Source organism: Oncorhynchus keta, chromosome 2, assembly GCF_023373465.1.
Source record: "Oncorhynchus keta strain PuntledgeMale-10-30-2019 chromosome 2, Oket_V2, whole genome shotgun sequence".
Classification (NCBI taxonomy): domain Eukaryota; kingdom Metazoa; phylum Chordata; class Actinopteri; order Salmoniformes; family Salmonidae; genus Oncorhynchus; species Oncorhynchus keta.
In genome coordinates this window covers 31,498,804-31,519,565 of record NC_068422.1, presented here as the reverse complement: position 1 = coordinate 31,519,565, position 20,762 = coordinate 31,498,804, and the positions used below count along the sequence as shown (strand labels likewise).

General features: G+C 40.7%; 1 protein-coding gene across 1 annotated transcript; it reads left to right on the top strand.

Moving 5' to 3' along the window:
* Positions 1–2,669: 2,669 nt before the first annotated feature.
* On the top strand, positions 2,670–19,323 carry LOC118399314 (sulfotransferase 6B1-like). Its single transcript, XM_035795313.2, has 7 exons — positions 2,670–3,906; positions 11,306–11,418; positions 12,399–12,488; positions 14,069–14,195; positions 14,345–14,439; positions 14,538–14,694; positions 17,432–19,323. Exons 1-7 carry the CDS (start codon positions 3,726–3,728, stop codon positions 17,557–17,559), a joined length of 891 nt encoding a protein of 296 aa, XP_035651206.1. The 5' UTR covers positions 2,670–3,725; the 3' UTR covers positions 17,560–19,323.
* The last annotated feature ends 1,439 nt before the right edge of the window (positions 19,324–20,762 follow it).

Genomic DNA, 20,762 nt, shown 5'->3' with positions numbered 1-20,762 from the left:
GCCCCAGAGGCCTTCGTGCCAGTTTGCCTGGTGTAGGTGTCGGGCAGAGCAATGAGGATCGTGCTCTGATCCAGGTGTGGCGACACCGTCGAATGAATGCCTCGGCTGATAGCACCCCCGCTTCGACCTCTTGGGCGGGAAATGGGGGGGGGGGGGCAAGCTGACACTCGAATGGCGACAGTCCAGTGAACGAGTTCGGCAATGTGTTCTGAGCATACTCTGCCCAGACGAGGAACTTGCTCCAGTTGCTGGCCTGGGTGGAGACGAAACAGCTGAGGAACTTATCCAACTCTGTGTTGGCCCGCTCTGTTTGGGGGGTGGGTGGAATTCCGACGAGAGACTCATTAACGCCCCCAACAGGGACCAGAACGCTTCCCAATACCGTACGATGAACTGGGGCCAACTATTCGAGACGATGTCCTGGGGAAGTCTGTATAGTCGAAAGACATGGGTAATCATGAGATCAGCAGTCTCCTTCGCTGAGGGAAACTTGGATAAGGCAATGAAATGTAAATGGGCTGCCTTGGAGAACTGATTAATGGCCCCCAGGATAGTAGTAAGCCCTTGGAATGGAAGTAACCCTGTGATAAAGTCTACGGACAGGTGGGACCAGGGCCGGCTGGGGATGGGCAGAGGTTGGAGCAACCCAGCCGATTGCTGTCATGAGGACTTGCATTGGGCACAGGTGGAACAGGCCACAACAAATCGCCCGTTCACGTCACACACCGGTTCAGCTTCGTCGAACTCCCTCATTCATATGCGGAAACAGTGTCAAACAAGGCATATCCACATGAGCAGTAAATGAAATACACTTCAACAAAGGTTCAGATGCTACTATGCTATTTGATAAGATAACAAGGAAAGTTAGTGTTAAGTAATTACACTGTGGTATGACATGAGAAGGAGATCACCTTACTTAAAACAAAAACAGTATACTTTTTTGGTGTTTGTGTACTTTCTCTGTAAACCGTATTACATACCGTGTGGATATACATAACATAACAGTAGATTGGATTGGTAAGCACAAACTGAAGTCCTTTTAAGTATGTGCCACTGCACTATGCAGTACATTGGACCTCATCTGAATGTTTTGTATACTCAGTTTATATCTCAACAAGCCGCCTTACTGGTCTGTCAGTGTTTACCCACCTGGCCCAACCCACTTGTTATCAACACCATTACACAGTCAATAGTTAAATAGCTGTAGATATTGCTCATGGACTCTATAGTTTCCACAAACATCTTTAAAAAACATAGTACTATATAGTATATATAAATACTATATAGTATTTAGTTTGCACAAATAGTCAGCAAAATATGTGACCAACCGAGTAGATAACAATGAAAAACAAACAAACATGAAACTGTGTTAATATGAGTCGTTCATCCTTAATTGTACTTTTATTTATTTTTATTGATTCTAGAAATAATATCATAGAAAGGTTGAACAGGTGCAAAAGCCCAGTAAATCTGGACTCAGATCTGCTTACACCCCTTTTTTCTTGGTTGACCACCACAATAGTCATGTGCCTACTACATTCTTTGGATTCCGCAGTAATAAAATAGAAGATATAATCATGTTGCGTGTGACCAGCAATTTAACTTGTTGTATAACTGGAAACACGTAGTGTGGGTGTAAGCATTATTCTGCAGCTACAGAGACTTAAAATAATAATAAAAATAATACACATAACACGAAGCAAAGTGCTGAATGATTATTCAACAGGAGGCTATGTGATTCAGCTGGGTAATAATAGCTCTTGTCTAATACAAGAGCAATATTAGCAGATCCTTAAACCTTTGGCTCCCTCATACAGACAATGTATCTCTCTTTTACTGTCTTTACATAATACAGTCCCACACAAATGGGCTTTCACAGCGAATCAAGGCTAACTTGACTGCCAAACACTTGTCAGCAGTGGGAGACAATTTTGAGTGATCCATGAACATGCCAGTGATGGTTCAGTTTGGTTCTACTGTTACTCTGTATTTCACTCTGTATCTCGGCACCTCATACAGTCAGTCGGTTTACATGATTTCTCCCCAGGTTATCACAGTGTTATGTGCTTGCTACAACACTGCAGAGCTATGGGAGAAGGCTGTGTTGTTTGTGTTCAGATTCACATCCGCACTCACTGAATTCACTTGGTCATCCAGCCGTTGTAAGTCCTGTAGTCACTTGGAGAGACTGGAGGCCTGCTAGAGCTTCTTATGTTTAGCACAGGGCACATCTCCTGACTGGCTGCTTGGAAAGGAGGACCTCATCTTTTGAAACACAGTCACCGCTTTCTCTCCAATAGGCTTTGACATGTGTCAAGGTGAGTTAGAGTCTGGGTGCTGTGCAGCTTTGGGTGATAAAACACCCTTGAGTCGTTCCATTATAGTGCTCTGTGTGGGTGGGTGGTATACAGTATGTAACCTGTCTAAGTCATCCAGACAAAGAGTATCGTTCCTGTCGATGGTACATCAGCAGGGTCAGAATAGTCATAACATATCACATCATGTCAAAATCTCATCCAATGCACACTTTCATCACTAATAAACTAGGTCTGTTTGGGGCTTTTATGGGTTGATCGGGTGTCATCATTTTCCCTATATGGATGTCTCAGTAAAGAATAGTCCAACAACAACAACCTAAAAGGGATACTTAATGATGTATGCATACGGAGATTACAGCATGATACTCTTCGCAGTGAAACCGAGAAAATGATCTGACTAAAACCTCACATTTTATTCATTTACGCCCGTTAATATTTTCCTATCTCAATGTTCACCGACCTCTGACGTTGTCTATTGCCGGCACTGTTGAATGGGCCTCATTTTCAAAGCATTATTCAGAGATGATTCATTTCCAGTAAGAGTATGGAAAATGTGAAGCGTAACCACATGCCATGCTTTATGTCCCGCTGGGTGTGTTTGAGTTGGTGGCACCATGCCAAGAGGGAGGCCGGAGAGGAAGCTTATTTGCTTATTTCTATAGGCATGAATAGTCACATTGTACAGAAACGGTTAATCAAGTGACAGTAAAAAATGTGAATGAGGCAACAGTTTTTACTTTTGCCTTTGAGTGGATGAAGCTATAGGGGCCACTAGATTCTAAGGGAAACACATCCACATAGGTATTGTTTATAAAAACACTTGTGGCAGGACATTTCAACATCTGGGATATTTCAAACGCTCTCTATTTACATAATGGCAAAATGTGTAGCAAGGGATTCACAGCATTCCCTTAAAGTGATTCATTTACAGTATGTTCACTGTCAGAGAGCACAGTGTTGTTTAGAGGCTTAGGGGAAAAAATATGTAATAGAAATAGTTTACTTTCATGCAACATTGGACAGATATTGGCCAGCTGCCTTTGGATACCCTACCCAAACAGTTCCTTCCATTCAATGACCTACTGTAGTCTTAGCTCTAGCAGTCCCTCCCATCTGGTTAGTATTGCACAGGCATCTCCCCATCAATCACACAGGACACCAGATCTTCCATTCTCCCCTACAGAAACAAGGAAACCCCTGCTTCTCACACAAGCTCTATCTTTGAAGGACGTGCCTCCTTCTCCTCCTACTGTACTCTCTCTCTCTCACACACACCCACATTCACACACCCACACGCATACACAGAGCGAAGCTCGTGGCCGTCCAGCTGCACAAATATACTGGATGCTTGTTAGCGGTGGAAACTGAATTTTCTTTACCTTGAGATTTTCTGCAGTATTCTCCAAAATGAGTAGCTCTTTCTCAGCCAAAATGGAACTGGCTAAAGATATGAAGGAGGAGGATAAGTTGTACAGATATAATGGAGTGCTGTACCCTGTCATCATGAGTCCAGTGGAGAACCTGAAGGCTATGGAGAGGCTGGAAGCAAGAGCAGATGATGTAATGTTAGTTGCATATCCCAAATGTGGTAAGTCAAAAATATTTGAATGTGGAAATACTGTTAAACATTTAGATGGTCATCCTTGGGCAATTGGCATCTTGATTAAGCATTTACATTTTCTAATAGTCATTCACTATATAGCCATGTTATTTTTACTCGTTATTCACAGTGTCACTATTTACATTTTTATTTTGTATCTTATATTTTAATCTTTACCTCTGCATTGTTGGAATAAGACCCGTAAGTAAGTAACATTTCACTGTTAGTCTACACCTGTTGTCTACGAAACATGTGACGGATACAATATGATTTGATTTCTGATTTGATTTTACTATTGTATCAAGTTTAATCAGTAAAATAAGGAGTGTTCCTCTTGGTCTTCAGTTGTCTACTCTATGGCCTTACCTACATAAGGTTCAAAGTTCAAGTTCATTATACAATTCATCTTACTTATAGTGTTGTCTTACTCATAGCTCATAGTGTATGCCATTTTATTGCAGCGTGTATTCAAAGTTATACAAAAGGTTTTTGATTTGCTGAGTGGGTTTGGGGTATTCTCTTACAAAAGTGACCTATAATTCAATTTCACAATGGATGGGCCTCTGAGCATTTGGACTTGCTGAATATGATCTGTGCGCTTTGGGGTAGGGCCTCCCGGCAGGCAAAATTGGTTGCAATAAAGTCTGTTTCTGGTTTTAACCTTGTTATTATAACCCAAATATGCAGCCAGTTTTGCTCGCTCTGTCAGTTCTTTCCTCTGCACACTATAGAGCGATGTAAGATAAGCAATCAGTGTTGATGAATGTTGAATTTAACACAGGCCACTCTACATACTGCAAACATAGAGGCCCCCTTGTAACAACGGTTCATGTAATAAACTTTAATATTTATAATGTAATAAAACCGGTTAATGTAATACCATGTAACAACTTTTTGGATTAATAGCCAAAGTATGTGCAACCAATCAATTATAGCGTACTAAAATAAAACATGTTATGTATCATTTCCCTTATTTGAATACCACTCTCCACCTCTTGAAAATACACACACAAACCAATGTGCACACTTACACACACACGCACAAGCACACATTGAAATGTCCACACATGCAGTTATAGACACATGCACACACACTCACATACAGACAGATACACAGACACACACACACACACACAGAAACACAGGTAACACTTTATATGAAGGGGGTATACTTAACATCTTTATGACACCAGTTATAACACCTTTATGACTGTTGCAATATCATTCATAACAACCGTTATTACACATTTATTCAACATCATTCGTAAGGAACTTTCAAAAATAAAACTTCCTTTGAATAGTTCTTTATTTATTATTACAAAGGAAGTTTGTATTTTTGCTACCACGGTACCCAACCCCCTGACACACAATGTATGCAACAGTCTGGGAGCACCCGGTAAGCCTCAGGGCCCAGTCTTAAAAATATTTATTCTGGATAATAATTATCCGGATTGTGTAATCCCCTTTTATAATCCGATTTTGAGGCAGTTTTTAAAAAAAGGATCGGAATAGGATGATCCAGATGCCACAATATCAAGACAGAATCCAGATTTTCTTTGAATACACCTACACCTTGCCATCTACTGAGATGGTCATGTTCCCACTTCTACACGGTCATAGAGAAACAGATGAGTTAACTACATGAATAAAGGTTACTAATAACAAGTGAAAGAAGAGTCTGACTAGAAACTTCATATGGAGAAAAGGAGTGCTGTATTCTCTGTTGTAAACGCACGACTTCATTATAGGACATATACATGCACTTATTTGACAGTACTCAATATAACAACTAACCACATATATACAATGCCTTTAGAAAGAATTCATACCCTGTGACTTATTCCACATTTTGTTGTGTTACAGCCTGAATTCAAAATGGATTAAATATGATTTTATTATCCACACAATACCCCATAATGACAAAGTGAAAACATGTTTTGAGAAATCTTTTGACATATATATAGAAAATTAAAAACATAAATATCTTATTTACAGTGGCTTGCAAAAGTATTCACCCCCCATGTTTCCTATTTTGTTGCCTTACAACCTGGAATTAATAGGGATTTTTGCCTACCACTTTGAAATGCCAAATATTTTTTATTGTGAAACAAACAAGAAATAAGACAAAAAACAGAACTTGAGCGTGCATAAATATCCCCACCACATCCCCACCCCCAAAGTCAATACTTTGTAGAGCCACCTTTTGCAGCAATTACAGCTGCAAGTCTCTTGGTGTATGTCTCTATAAGCTTGGCACATCTAGCCACTGGGATATTTGCTCATTCTTCAATGCAAAACTGCTCCAGCTCCTTCAAGCTGGATGGGTTCCGCTGGTGTACAGCAATCTTTAAGTCATACCACATATTCTCAATTGGACTCAGGTCTGGGCTTTGACAAGGCCATTCCAAGACATTTAAATGTTTCCCCTTAAACCACATGAGTGTTGCTTTAGCAGTATGCTTATGGTCATTGTCTTGCTGGAAGGTGAACCTCTGTCCCAGTCTCAAATTTCTGAAAGACTGAAACAGGTTTCCCTCAAGAATTCCCCTGTATTTAGCGCCATCCATCATTCCTTAAAATCTGACCGGCCAAAAAGCTCAATTTTAGACTCATCTGACCAGGGTACCTTCTTCCATATGTTTGGGGAGTCTCCCACATGCTGTTGGCGAACACCAAACATTATTGCTTATTTTTTTCTTTAAGCAATGGCTTTTTTTCTGCGACTCTTCCGTAAAGCCCAACTCTGTGGAGTGTGCGGCTTAAAGTGGTCTTATGGACAGATACTCCAATCTCCGCTGTGGAGCTTTGCAGCTCCTTCAGGGTCATCTTCAGTCTCTTTGTTGCCTCTCTGATTAATGCCCTCCTTGCCTGGTCCGTGAATTTTGGTGGGCGGCCCTCTCTTGGTAGGTTTGTTGTGGTGCATTAATTCTTTCAATTTTTTTATACTGGATTTAATGGTGCTCCGTGGGATGTTCATAGTTTCAGATATTTTTTTAGAACCCAACCCTGATCTGTACTTCTCCAGAACTTTGTCCCTGACCTGTTTGGAGACTCCTTAGTCTTCATTAGCTTGCTTGGTGGTGCCCCTTGTTCAGTGGTGTTGCAGACTCTGGGGCCTTTCAGAACAGGTGTATACATATACAGTGATCATGTGACAAATCATGTGACACTTAGATTGTACACAGGTGGTCTTTATTTAACTAATTATGTGACTTCTGAAGGTAATTGGTTGCACCAGATCTTATTTAGGGGCTTCATAGCAAAGGGGGTGAATACATATGCACGCACCACTTTTCCATAATTACATTTATTTTTTTTAAACAAGTAATTTTTAAAATTTCACTTCAACTATTTGGACTATTTTGTGTATGTCCATTACATGAAATTCAAATAAAAAATATATTTAAATTACATGTTGTAATGCAACAAAATAGGAACAACACCAAGGTGGATGAATACCTTTGCATGGCACTAAGTATATCACACACTTTTGCTATGAAACTCAAAATTGAGCTCAGGTGCATCCAATTTCCTTTGATCATCCTTGAGATGTCGCTACAACTTTATTGGAGTCTACGTGAGGCCAATCCAATTGTTTGGACATGATTTAGAAAGAAACATACCTGTCTATATAAGGCCCCACAATTGACAGTGCATGTCAGAGCAGAAACTATACCACGAAGTCCAAGGAACTGTCCTTAGATCTCTGAGATAGAATTCTTTCTCAGAGATCTAAGGACAGTTCCTTGAACTTCATTGTATAGTTTCTGCTCTGGCGTGGTGGAGCACAGAGCAAAAACAAAACAAAAATTGTCACTTCCCAATACTTTTGGAACTTTAAGGGAAAGGTATAAAACCATTTGTAGAGCGATGAAAGTTTCCAAGAGCACAGTGGTCTCCATCATTGGTATATGGGAAAAATATGGAACAACCTAGACAATGCCTAGAGTTGGCCGTCAGACCAAGCTGAGCAGCTGGGCAAGAAGGACCTTAGTCAGGCACCGGGAGGTGACCAAGTATCCAATGACCTCTCTGACAGAACTACAGAGTTCCTTGGCTGAGATGGGAGAATCTGCCAGAAGGACAACAGTGTCTAGAGCACTTCACCAATCTGGGCTTTATGGGAGAGTGGCCAGAACGAAGCTACTCCTGAGAAAAAGGCACATGACAGCACGCCTGGTGTTTGAAAAAAGTAAAGTGAAAGACACTGAGATCATAAGGCAAAAGATTCTGTGGTCTGATCAGACAAATTGAACTATTTGGCCTGAATGCAAAGCACTATGTCTGGAGAAAACCCGGCACAGCTCATCACCTGTCTAACACCATCCCTACCGTGAAGCATGGTGGTGGTAGCACCACGCAACAGGGATGCTTTTCAGCAGCAGAGACTGGGAGACGAGTAAGGATAGAGGGAACAATTAATAGAGTCAAATATAGGCAGATCCTTGATGAAAACCTGCTGCAGAGGGCAAACAACCTTAGACTGGGGCAAATATTTACATTCCAACAGGACAATAACCCCAAGCATACAGCCAAAGCAACACTGGAATGGCTTCAGAATACGAATGTGAAAGTCCTTGAGAGGCACAGGCAAAGCCCACACTTGAATCACGTTACTCCCAATCTAACGTGGGAGATTTACACAAATATCTATTCCTGTACAATACGCCACCTTTTTATACACAAAGTGAGGTCCTTGGGACTAAACTAAGCACAGGTTCTTTGCATCAAGGACAGACAAATGAAGCGTTTCAACAATTTATTTCAGTTTCAGCGCCACAAGAATAGCACAATCTCCATAGGCTTACATAATTTCCATGCAGCATTTTCGGGTCTAAGAGCTCCACACATCTGTCCTTCAAGACAAACTTCAGTTGTTAGCAGCAATATCAGATTTCTCTCACAGACAAACAAACATTACTATAATTACGTATCTCACAAAACTAATGTTCAATCAAACGTTGGTGTTGCAATATTCATGGAGGGCGTGCACAGGGAGAAGGTCTACAGTACCAGTCACACCCTGATCTGTTTCACCTGTCTTTGTGCTTGCCTCCACTCCCCTCCAGGTGTCACCCATCTTCCCCATTATCACCAGTGTATTTATTCCTCTGTTCTCTGTTTGTCTGTTGCCAGTTTGTGTTGTCTGTCAAGCCCACCAGCGGTTTTGCCCTCTGCTCCTGTCTTTTTCTATAGTTCCTGTTTTCTAGTTTTCACGGTTTGACCATTCTGCCTGCCCTGAGCCTGCCTGCAGTTCTGTACCTTGTCCCACCGCCCTGGAGTACTGACCTCTGCCTGCCCCTGAGATTGCCTGCCGTTCTGTACCTTTTGACTCTGATCTGGAGTACTGACCTCTGCCTGCCCCTGTTCTAGTAATATACTTTTGTTACTTTGACACTGTCTGCATCTGGGTCCTCCCTAAAATGTCATACATTCAAGGGTGTTTCTTATTTGAACTATTTTCTAAATTGTAGAATAATAGTGAAGACATCAAAACTATGAAATAACACATGGAATTGTGTAGTAACCAAAAAAGTGTTAAGCATGATCATTATACAGGTGCACATTATGCTGGATGCAATAAAAGGTCACTCTAAAATATGCCATTTTGTCACACAACACAATGCCAAATATGTATCACATTTTGAGGGAGCGTGCAATTGGCATGCTGACTGCAGGAATGTACACCAGGGTTGTTGCCAGATAATGTAATGTTAATTTCTCTATCATAAGCTGCCTCCAATGTTGTTCTAGAGAATTTAACAGTACGTCTAATCGGCCTCACAACCGCCGACCGCATGTAACCAGGCCAGCCCAGGACCTCCACATCTGACTTCTTCACCTGTGGGATCGTTTTGGTGGACACTTTTGTGGGGGAAAAAACTCATTCTGATTGGCCTATGCCCTCCCATGCCCAGTCATGTGAAATCCATGGATCAGGGCCTAATGAATGTATTTCTGTTGACTGATTTTACTAAAACTCAGTAAAATTATTGAAATTGTTGCATGTTGAGTTCATGCAGTATTTTTGTTCAGTATATATTCCTTGGGTTCATATGCCTGGCTCAAGTCCACAATGGAGCCAGACCTGGGTGTAAATTGTAGACCCTATATTTCAAATGCTTTAACTCAATGTACTTGATGATTGTGCTTTCCTGGTGCAATGGAACCAATGGAGTAGTCCCAAAAGTGCGAATTCTTCTGGCACTCCAGGCAAACCCTCAAAGTACTGGAACGATTTCAAATACTATTTGCACCCAGGTCTTGAGGGCACCAGTGCAATTGGTGTCATTGTAATATGTCGAGTAACCTTGCCTGAGACTTGCAATAGCTCCACATGCTAATGACCTGGCTTTAGCTCAGCAAGTCTAACACAGGCAGTAACACCAGCAACTGTCCGGCTCACTCCCACAATATATTTCTAATAAAATCAATTGTAATGCTGTAATAAAAAAAAACACTTTTATTTTGAAGGTTTCATATGAATGATATTGTATAAATGTGTTATACAGGTTATTATAAATGATAGTGCAAAATTCACAAAGCGGTTATGAATAGTTTAATAAAGGTGTTATGAATGTATTATATATCTTTAATTTAACCGTAACACACCTACTGGTATATACCCACATATACAGACTCAATGTGTATTACAAACACACAAATGCACATTGCACACACACTCAAAGGTACACGTAGTGACGTGACAAAATAACACACACACTAGTGGTGCGTGGGTCAGCTGTTTGTTCAACAGCCCGCAATTGCTAATTCAAATCCGGCTTTAAACTTCTTCACAAAGTATCTCGGACCTGCCTGGTGTGTTCCTTGTTCTTCATGATGCTCTCTGCGCTTTTAACGGACCTCTGAGACTATCACAGTGCAGGTGCATTTATACGGAGACTTGATTACACACAGGTGGATTGTATTTATCATCATTAGTCATTTAGGTCAACATTGGATCATTCAGAGATCCTCACTGAACTTCTGGGGAGAGTTTGCTGCACTGAAAGTAAAGGGGCTGAATAATTTTGCACGCCCAATTTTTCAGTTTTTGATTTGTTAAAAAAAGTTTGAAATATCCAATAAATGTCGTTCCACTTCATGATTGTGTCCCACTTGTTGTTGATTCTTCACAAAAAAATACAGTTTTATATCTTTATGTTTGAAGCCTGAAATGTGGCAAAAGGTCGCAAAGTTCAAGGGGGCCGAATACTTTCGCAAGGCACTGTAATAACACTCTTGCCTAATTGTGAAACGTGGGGAAATATTTTTAAGAGTATCAAAGGACACTAACCCTTTATATTCCTGATCCCTCTGTGTAAATTGAAAAACCTTCTCTTATGCTCAAATGTTAATGGACCTGAATGCTCACTGTCTCTGGCAGGTTTTAATTGGATGGTGGCGGTGCTTCGTAAAATACTAGCAGCAGCAACTGGTGAGAAAGCAGAGTCCCAAACCCCTCCATTGATGGAGTTCTTTGGGCCAGAAATGCAGCAGGTGTGTTATACTGCTTGACTCCCCTGTAGTTTTAGCAACACTGCAGGTTTGTCTGCCTCAAATAAATCAGATATGTAAATAATGTAATATGCTTTGTGTGTAATAATTGGAAATGCTGTGTATGTGTTGTGTGGGGTTGTATGTTTCACACATTCCCTGTAGCATAAAGAGGTGCTGTGGTTATATTGGGAAGTTTTTAGCCCACTTTAGGTCCATAAAGGAGGTTTTCATGACACAATGTCAGGTCAGGACACTGTTCTCTATCCTACTTATGTCACAAACAGAGAGAATATCTATACAGTCAGGTGAAAAGGACGTCACACTGCTTAGCAAGTACTGCTTCCTAATGATTCGGCTCATACAGAGGCTCCAACCCAGGACCTCTGCCTCGCAAACACATGTGATTGCACCCCTGAAGCATCTTACCCAGTCGCACCACCGAAAAGCTTTCTCTTCACCAGCGCAAGTGAAGACACTTCAGGCTGAGGAGTGAGTTTCACAGATCCCCCATCTGTTATACAGGCAAACAATAATGCCATTTTACTGTTCTGTAACTAGTCACAATAAGTAGATGCATGTGTTGCAATCATGCTGCGATCCAGTAAGGCCCATTAGTGAATGTTAGTGAATTACAAACATGTGCTGTGAGTGGCCTCCAATGAATGTCGTCATGCATAGCTAGACCTTAAACTTCATCCAACAAGAGTGGTCTATCTACAGTATACACCCATGATTCTCACACCGAATGCAATTAACATGGAGGATATAGTGAGATGCTATATTATAACAGTGGTTTGTATGGCCAGCTGTGTCAGGATTGAAGAGTGTGTAACTGTTCTTACATTGGTTCCCTGTGATCCCCTATGCCTAAAACAACATAACATGCATGTATGCACAGTGTCTGTTCAGCATATGACCGTAAGAGCAACAGCATACCATGGCTCATGTAGCGTTAAATGGACGCCTTGTCTAACTTGCAGGTTATTCACAAAGCCCCGTCCCCCAGATTTCTAGGGACACACATGCACCCAGATAACATTCCTGCATCCTTCACCACAATGAAAACAAAGGTATGTACTTTCAACCAGGTATCTAAGTGTTGTTGTGATGGAACTCACGATTACCATGTTTACTTTTCCAGCAGTGTTTTTATGCTTTGGGCCCACATATCCTCTTTTGATATGAGTGATATGAAATTCTACCACGACTCCCTCCAAACAACAACTTGCAATTCCCTTGTTATGTAATTGTGAAAGCTTTTCCTGTGCAGTGTCAGAGCTAGTGTTTCTCTTCAGACAAAGTACCACACAGACATAGATACAGTGGGGCAAAAAAGTATATAGTCAGCCACCAATTGTGCAAGTTCTCCAACTTAAAAATATGAGAGAGGCCTGTAATTTTCATCATATGTACACTTCAACTATGACAGACAAAATGAGAAAAAAAATCCAGAAAATCACATTATAGGATTTTTAATTAATTTATTTGTCTCCGACCGCATTCCTCAGTTCTCGTGGAAGGCGTTCTGCACTTTTAATGGGTCGTCGGCCAGCCTATCCTCCGGATTCCATCCCCAATCCAACCGCCAGTCAATTTCTCGCATGGAATAGCCATCGTTTCTCAGAGCAAGAATAGACTGACGAGTTTCAGAAGAAAGGTGTTTGTTTCTGGCCATTTTGAGCATGTAATCGAACCCACAAATGCTCATGCTCAAGATACTCAACTAGTCTAAAGAAGGCCTGTTGTATTGCTTTTTTAATCAGCACAACAGTTTCCAGCTGTGCTAACATAATTGCAAAAGTGTTTTCTAATGATCAATTAGCCTTTTAAAATTATAAACTTGGATTAGCTAATATAACGTGCCATTGGAACACAGGAGTGATGGTTGCTGATAATGGGCCTCTGTACGCCTATATAGATATTCCATAAAAATCTGCCGTTTCCAGCTACAGTAGTCATTTACAACATTAACAATGTCTACACTGTATTTCTGATCAATTTCATGTTATTTTAATGGACAAAAAATGTACTTTTCTTTCAAAAACAAGGACATTTCTAAGTGATCCCAAACTTTTGAGCAGTAGTATATATATTTACCAAAAAAATATTTTGGGGATTGGAAATTATGCAGAAAATGGGGCGGCAGGGTAGCCTAGTGGTTAGAGTGTTGGACTAGTAACCGGAAGGTTGCAAGTTCAAACGCCCGAGCTGACAAGGTTCGAGCTGACTGGGTTTGATTACAGGCTCAAAATGGCCAGAAACAGAGACCTTTCTTCTGAAACTCGTCGGTCTATTCTTGCTGCCTCTGAACAGGCAGTTAACCCACTGTTCCAAGGCTGTCATTGAAAATAAGAATTTGTTCTTAACTGACTTGCCTGGTTAAATAAAGGTTTAAAAAAAAGTTTTAAATTACATTGATGGAAGCTATCTGCAATATAAAAGCTGATCTACCCCTTAAAATGTTTTATATATACAGTATATATAAAAATATATATATATTATGTGTTATGTGTTATGTAACCACACCAAACATAACATATCTACCATATTTGAGTGATGTTTGTTCACTACGTTGCATCTAGTTTATGAGACCAGACTGCCTGGATCAGTTATTATTATTATGTTATGGTCTTCTGTTGATCAAAAACAGATGCTGGTGATATTCAGGAACCCGAAAGACACAGTGGTTTCCTTCTATCACTTCTCCAACAAAAACCCATTTCTACCCACTGCCGAGTCTTGGGACCGCTTCTTCTCAGAGTTTATGAGTGGAAAAGGTACCTAAAGTAAAGAGCCCTTATGAACATTGGGTTTATATTTTGGGGTTTGCTTTATCTAAAAATACAACTTGAGTCATTGGCATTACAGTAAGAGATGTATCTATACATTACAAAGCCTCATCAGAATAGTTTGTGCCTATTCCTAGTTCCCTGGGGTTCATATTTTGACCATGTACTTGGCTGGGAGAGGAGAATGGATGACCCTAACGTGATAATAGTCACCTTTGAGGAGTTAAAACAGGTATCAAACATTCCTTGTGTTTTGGATACAGACCATATTTTTGATAAGTTTTGCTTTTTGTCATTTACATTCTGTCTTGTTAATTGTGGCCCACCCAGGACCTGAGTGAAGGTGTGCGAAGGGTCTCTGAGTTCTTTGGTTTCAGTCTCAGTGATCCTCAGATCCAGGCCATCTCAGAGGAGAGCACCTTCAACGCTATGAAGGAGAGCTCCAATGACTCACACGGCCAGATGGGCAACGTCTTGTTCAGGAAAGGTGTGTGTTTTTTGAGAGAGCTTTGTTCCAGAGTGACTGTGTTTGTTTAATCCCACCTACCTGAGACAGAAAATGTGGCATTATGGTGAGACAAACATACACTTGATATGATGTCTGTCAACTTTAAATACAGACTCATGTCTCAGGTCTCATGTTCCTCCAAAAACAACCCTTGTCATTTTCAGGGAGAGAAAGCTAATAACCTTTGGTAACCTCCTGTAAGTTGAATGCATGAATCAATTGCTGTCTGTCTGCCGAACAAACCATGACTCTTACCCCTAAATACAGTGCAGTATATAGTCTGTCATTCATTGACTTGTGTTGTGTCACTCTGCTGAGGTATGATATAGGTAGCATAGGAGAACATCTCTCTCTCTCTTTTTCTACATGACCTGACACAACCTTAACATGCCTGTGCTGAACAGACAGCCTCATGCTGGGCGTGTCTTTTAACATTAGGCCGGTAGTTTAACAGTTTATAAGTGAAATTTGCACATGTATAGCAGGCCAAGGGTCATATATGGCCCTCTACAGCATATGTGACATTGAGCACACTGAAACTTATTAAGGGATACAAATAAAGTTATTTTTTGTAACTAATTATAATATTATCCATTGTGTATTAGGATGAATTGAGATCGCAAATGTGTAAATACAAAAATAAAAAACAATCCCACTTGCTAATCTAATTGACTGCCAGTTATATAATGCAATCATATGTCAGCTTTGTCCACTGATCACAATGGATAATAGCAGCGCACACTCCATACACAATCCTAAAAGGCTGTTGCACACTTGTTTAGTTAGTTTCATACATGATTATCACACCACCAACGTTAAACTCGGTGGACTGGGATTTCTCGTGACATTTGTGTTATTATACTGTATGTTTCATACTCGCCATGCACATTCACTACGGTATGCTGCATGTCTTACAGTGGGGCAAAAAAGTATTGAGTCAGCCACCAATTGTGCAAGTTCTCCCACTTAAAAAGATGAGAGAGGCCTGTCATTTTCATCATAGGTACACTTCAACTATGACAGACAAAATTAGAAAAAAATCCAGAAAATCACATTGTAGGATTTTTTATGAATTTATTTGCAAATTATGGTGGAAAATAAGTATTTGGTCACCTACAAACAAGCAAGATTTCTGGCTCTCACAGACCTGTAACTTCTTATTTAAGAGGTTCCTCTGTCCTCCACTAGTTACTTGTATTAATGGCACCTGTTTGAACTTGTTATCAGTATAAAAGACACCTGCCCACAACCTCAAACAGTCACACTCCAAACTCCACTATGGCCAAGACCAAAGAGCTGTCAAAGGACACCAGAAACAAAATTGTAGACCTGCACCAGGCTGGGAAGACTGAATCTGCAATAGGTAAGCAGCTTGGTTTGAAGAAATCAACTGTGGGAGCAATTATTAGGAAATGGAAGACATACAAGACCACTGATAATTTCCCTCGATCTGGGGCTCCACGCAAGATCTCACCCCGTGGGATCAAAATTGTCACAAGAACGGTGAGCAAAAATCCCAGAACCACACGGGGGGACCTAGTGAATGACCTGCAGAGAGCTGGGACCAAAGTAACAAAGCCTACCATCAGTAACACACTATGCCGCCAGGGACTCAAATCCTGCAATGCCAGACGTGTCCCCCTGCTTAAGCCAGTACATGTCCAGGCCCGTCTGAAGTTTGCTAGAGAGCATTTGGATGATCCAGAAGAAGATTGGGAGAATGTCATATGGTCAGATCAAACCAAAATATAACTTTTTGGTAAAAACTCAACTCGTTGTGTTTGGAGGACAAAGAATGCTGAGTTGCATCCAAAGAACACCATACCTACTGTGAAGCATGGGGGTGGAAACATGCTTTGGGGCTGTTTTTCTGCAAAGGGACCAGGACAACTGATCCGTGTAAAGGAAAGAATGAATGGGGCCATGTATCGTGAGATTTTGAGTGAAACCTCCTTCCATCAGCAAGGGCATTGAAGATGAAATGTGGCTGGGACTTTCAGCATGACAATGATCCCAAACACACCGCCCGGGCAACGAAGGAGTGGCTTCGTAAGAAGCAATTCAAGGTCCTGGAGTGGCCTAGCCAGTCTCAAGATCTCAACCCCATAGAAAATATTTGGAGGGAGTTGAAAGTCTGTGTTGCCCAGCAATAGCCCCAAAACATCATTGCTCTAGAGGAGATCTGCATGGAGGAATGGGCCAAAATACCAGCAACAGTGTGTGAAAACCTTGTGAAGACTTACAGAAAACGTTTGATCTCTGTCATTGCCAACAAAGGGTATATAACAAATTATTGAGATAAACTTTTGTTATTGACCAAATACTTATTTTCCACCATAATTTGCAAATAAATTCATTGAAAATCCTATAATGTGATTTTCCGGATTTTTTTTTCTCATTTTGTCTGTCATAGTTGAAGTGTACCTATGATGAAAATTACAGGCCTCTCTCATCTTTTTAAGTGGCAGAACTTGCACAATTGGTGGCTGACTAAATACTTTTTTGCCCCACTGTAGGTGTGAGGTTGAGGTAATCTTATTATCAATCAAAGTTATATTTTATAATATGTTGGTTACCTCACACTACCTAAAAGACTAGGTCAACTGTAATCTATGAATAACTGTAATCGAAAGATAAGTTATGTCATGTATTTGCTCTACATTGTTCACGTGTTTTAGTTTTGCTCATGTGTGTTTAATTGGTATTTCCTCCCCAGGTGAAGTAGGAGACTGGAAGAACCATTTCAGCCCAGCCCAAAGCCAGGAGATGGACACAGCATTTGAGAAGCACCTGGCAGGGACTAAGCTGGGGGCTAAACTGAAGTATGACCTGTACTGCAAGTAGATAGCAGACAGGATGAGCACTGACTGAACTGAGACAGGATGCAAGGGAAACACTGACAGATTAGGAAAGTTCAACCCCAACAGGCAGGAGAGCTGGTATGCAGTAGCTAAACTGACATAAACAATTAGGAATTTGGTGGTGGGACACTTGTTACTCCACTTGACTGTCTTACACTGCAGCCATTCAAGGGCATTTTTGTGAAAGTGTGACATGAGATAGAGTAGACATGATATACTTCATGTTGGATTCTTTATACACATCTTGTAATCCTTGTTTTTATACCACTGCACTTAAGTACGTTAATTCTAGTTGGTTCAATGATTGATATCAGCCTCCTTGTCTGTATTTTATGATATTAAGCATTCAGTTCAGAGTAGCGGAATTTTACTCCAGGATCATATGTGCCACACAGTGTAGTTCCATGAATTACATGCCACATGAGGTGAACTATAATGATCATGTTCAAAGTCCTAGTAAGAATGCCTTTTGACGTTGGCACTGGCTTTTGTCGTAATGGCCATGCTTGCCAACAATGTGACAGGTTACACGCAATAAGACAGTTGGATTGAAATGCATACAATACTAGAAAAATATATATACAGTGGGGAGAACGAGAACAAGTATTTGATGCACTGCCGATTTTGCAGGTTTTCCAAATTACAAAGCATGTAGAGGTCTGTAATTTTTATCATATGTACACTTCAACTGTGAGAGAAGGAATCTAAAACAAAAATCCAGAAAATCACGTTGTATGATTTTTAAGTAATTAAACGGAATCTAAAAACAAACCAAATATATTGTGTCCTTAAAATGTATATAGTGTATGTATGAACTGGAAGTAGAAGCCTAAATATTGTTGTCCATTAGTTTATTCCAATTAGGGGAGGGGTGTAAGGGTTAGGAGAAAATAATAAAGAAGGAAAATATATTTAACAAATATATATATAAAATAATATATATTTATCCCAAAATATATATGGGGATTGGAAATTATGCATACAATTACATTGATAGAAACCACAATCTACTGTATTTGCAATATTAAAGCTGATCTACTCCCTAAATAAACTGAGCAAAAAAAGAAACATCCCTTTTTGTCTTTCAAAGATCATTTGTAAAAATCAAAATAACTTCACAGATCTTCATTGTAAAGGGTTTAAACTGTTTCCCATGCTTGTTCAATGAACCATAAACAATTAATGAACATGCACCTGTGGAACGGTCGTTAAGACACTAACAGCTTACAGACGGTAGGCAATTAAGGTCACAGTTATGAAAACTTAGGACACTGAAGAGGCCTTTCTACTGACTCTGAAAAACACCAAAAGAAAGATGCCCAGGGTCCCTGCTCATCTGCATGAAAGTGCCTTGGGCATGCTGCAAGGAGGCATGAGGACTGCAGATATGGCCAGGGAAATGAATTGCAATGTCCGTACTGTGACACGCCTAAGACAGAGATACAGGGAGACACGATGGACAGCTGATCGTCCTCGCAGTGGCAGACCACATGTAACAACACCTGCACAGGATCGGTACATCTGAACATCACACCTGCAGGACAGGTACAGGATGGCAACAACAACTGTCCGAGTTACACCAGGAATACACAATCCCTTCATCAGTGCTCAGACTGTCCGCAATAGACTGAGAGAGGCTGGACTGAGGGTGTGTAGGCCTGTTGTAAGGCAGGTCCTCACCAGACATCACCGGCAACAACGTATCCTATGGGCACAAACCTACCGTTGCTGGACCAGACAGGACTGGCAAAAAAGTGCTCTTCACTGACGAGTGCAGGGAGTGATGGTCATTCGTGTTTATTGTTAAAGGAATGCACAAACCTACCGTTGCTGGACCAGACAGGCATGTCTGGGACCTAAAAATGGCCATTCCCCCAGAAATGTCCGGGAACTTGCAGGTGCCTTGGTGGAAGAGTGGGCTAACATCTCACAGCTAGAACTGGCAAAGCTGGTGCAGTACATGAGGAGGTGATGCTCTGCAGTACTTAATGCAGCTGGTTGCCACACCAGATACTGACTGTTACTTTTGATTTTGATCCCCCCATTGTTCAGGGACACATTATTCCATTTCTGTTAGTCACATGTCTGTGGAACTTGTTCAGTTTATATCTAAGTTTTTGAATCTTGTTATGTTCATACAAATATTTACACATGTTAAGTTTGCTGAAGATAAACGCAGTTGACAGTGAGAGGACGTTTCTTTTTTTGCTGAGTTTATATACAGTACCAGTCAAAAGTTTGGATGCAACTACTCATTCCAGGGGTTTGGTTTATTTTTAGTAAAAAAAATGTAAAAAAAGAAAAACCCTTGAATGTGTTGGTGTCCAATCTTTTGACTGGTACTGTATGCATATACATATGCATTAAATGTGATTGATATTGGAATATATAATTTTCTCAGTTGTATTTCCAACTGAAATGTAAAAGGTTCTGACAGTCATTTTAGAGGTAGCCTTTTGTACTCCCTGCTCAAGCACAATAGTTGATTTGAGGCCATTTTCATTATGTGGAACGTTTCCATAAGGCCAATAGAAGTGATAGGTTAGCTCCAAACCAGCTCATAGCATAATATACTGTATGTAGATGACTATATTTAAATTCAGAGCTGACCCAACTCCATGTAATTCCTTTTAGGTGTAATATGTTTAGTATGTCAACAAAAGCATTAACTGCTCAAAATGGAAAGAAAACAACAGCTGGTATGAAGCATTATTTTGTTCACCTCAGAAAACAGAGTTCTTCTGACAGCCCTATTGAGTCTCTTTTTTCTGTATCTGTTGTTGTGTTTTTGTGCATCCTCACATGTGGGTTGCGTGTATTCTGCTGAAGTTTCCAATATGGGGGCAAATGCGTGGGTGGAGGGGAAGGGGAGGGTTCTCTCTGTGGTTGGTATCCCCAGAATAACCCCCATGTAGAGAGAGAGAGAGAGAAAGAAAGAAAGAAAGAAAGAAAGAAAGAAAGAAAGAAAGAAAGAAAGAAAGAAAGAGAGGGAGGGAGGGAGGGAGGGAGGGAGGGAGGGAGGCAATCACAAGGTAGATACAGGCTACTGCACATGGAGGACACATTTCCTGTTTTGTGACAAATGTTCTGTTCTGTACCTAACCGTGGTATCAGGCTTTCCATCTGGCACCATGACAAAGAACCCACAACAAAACCAAGAACCCCCACCCCACCAATGCACAACCA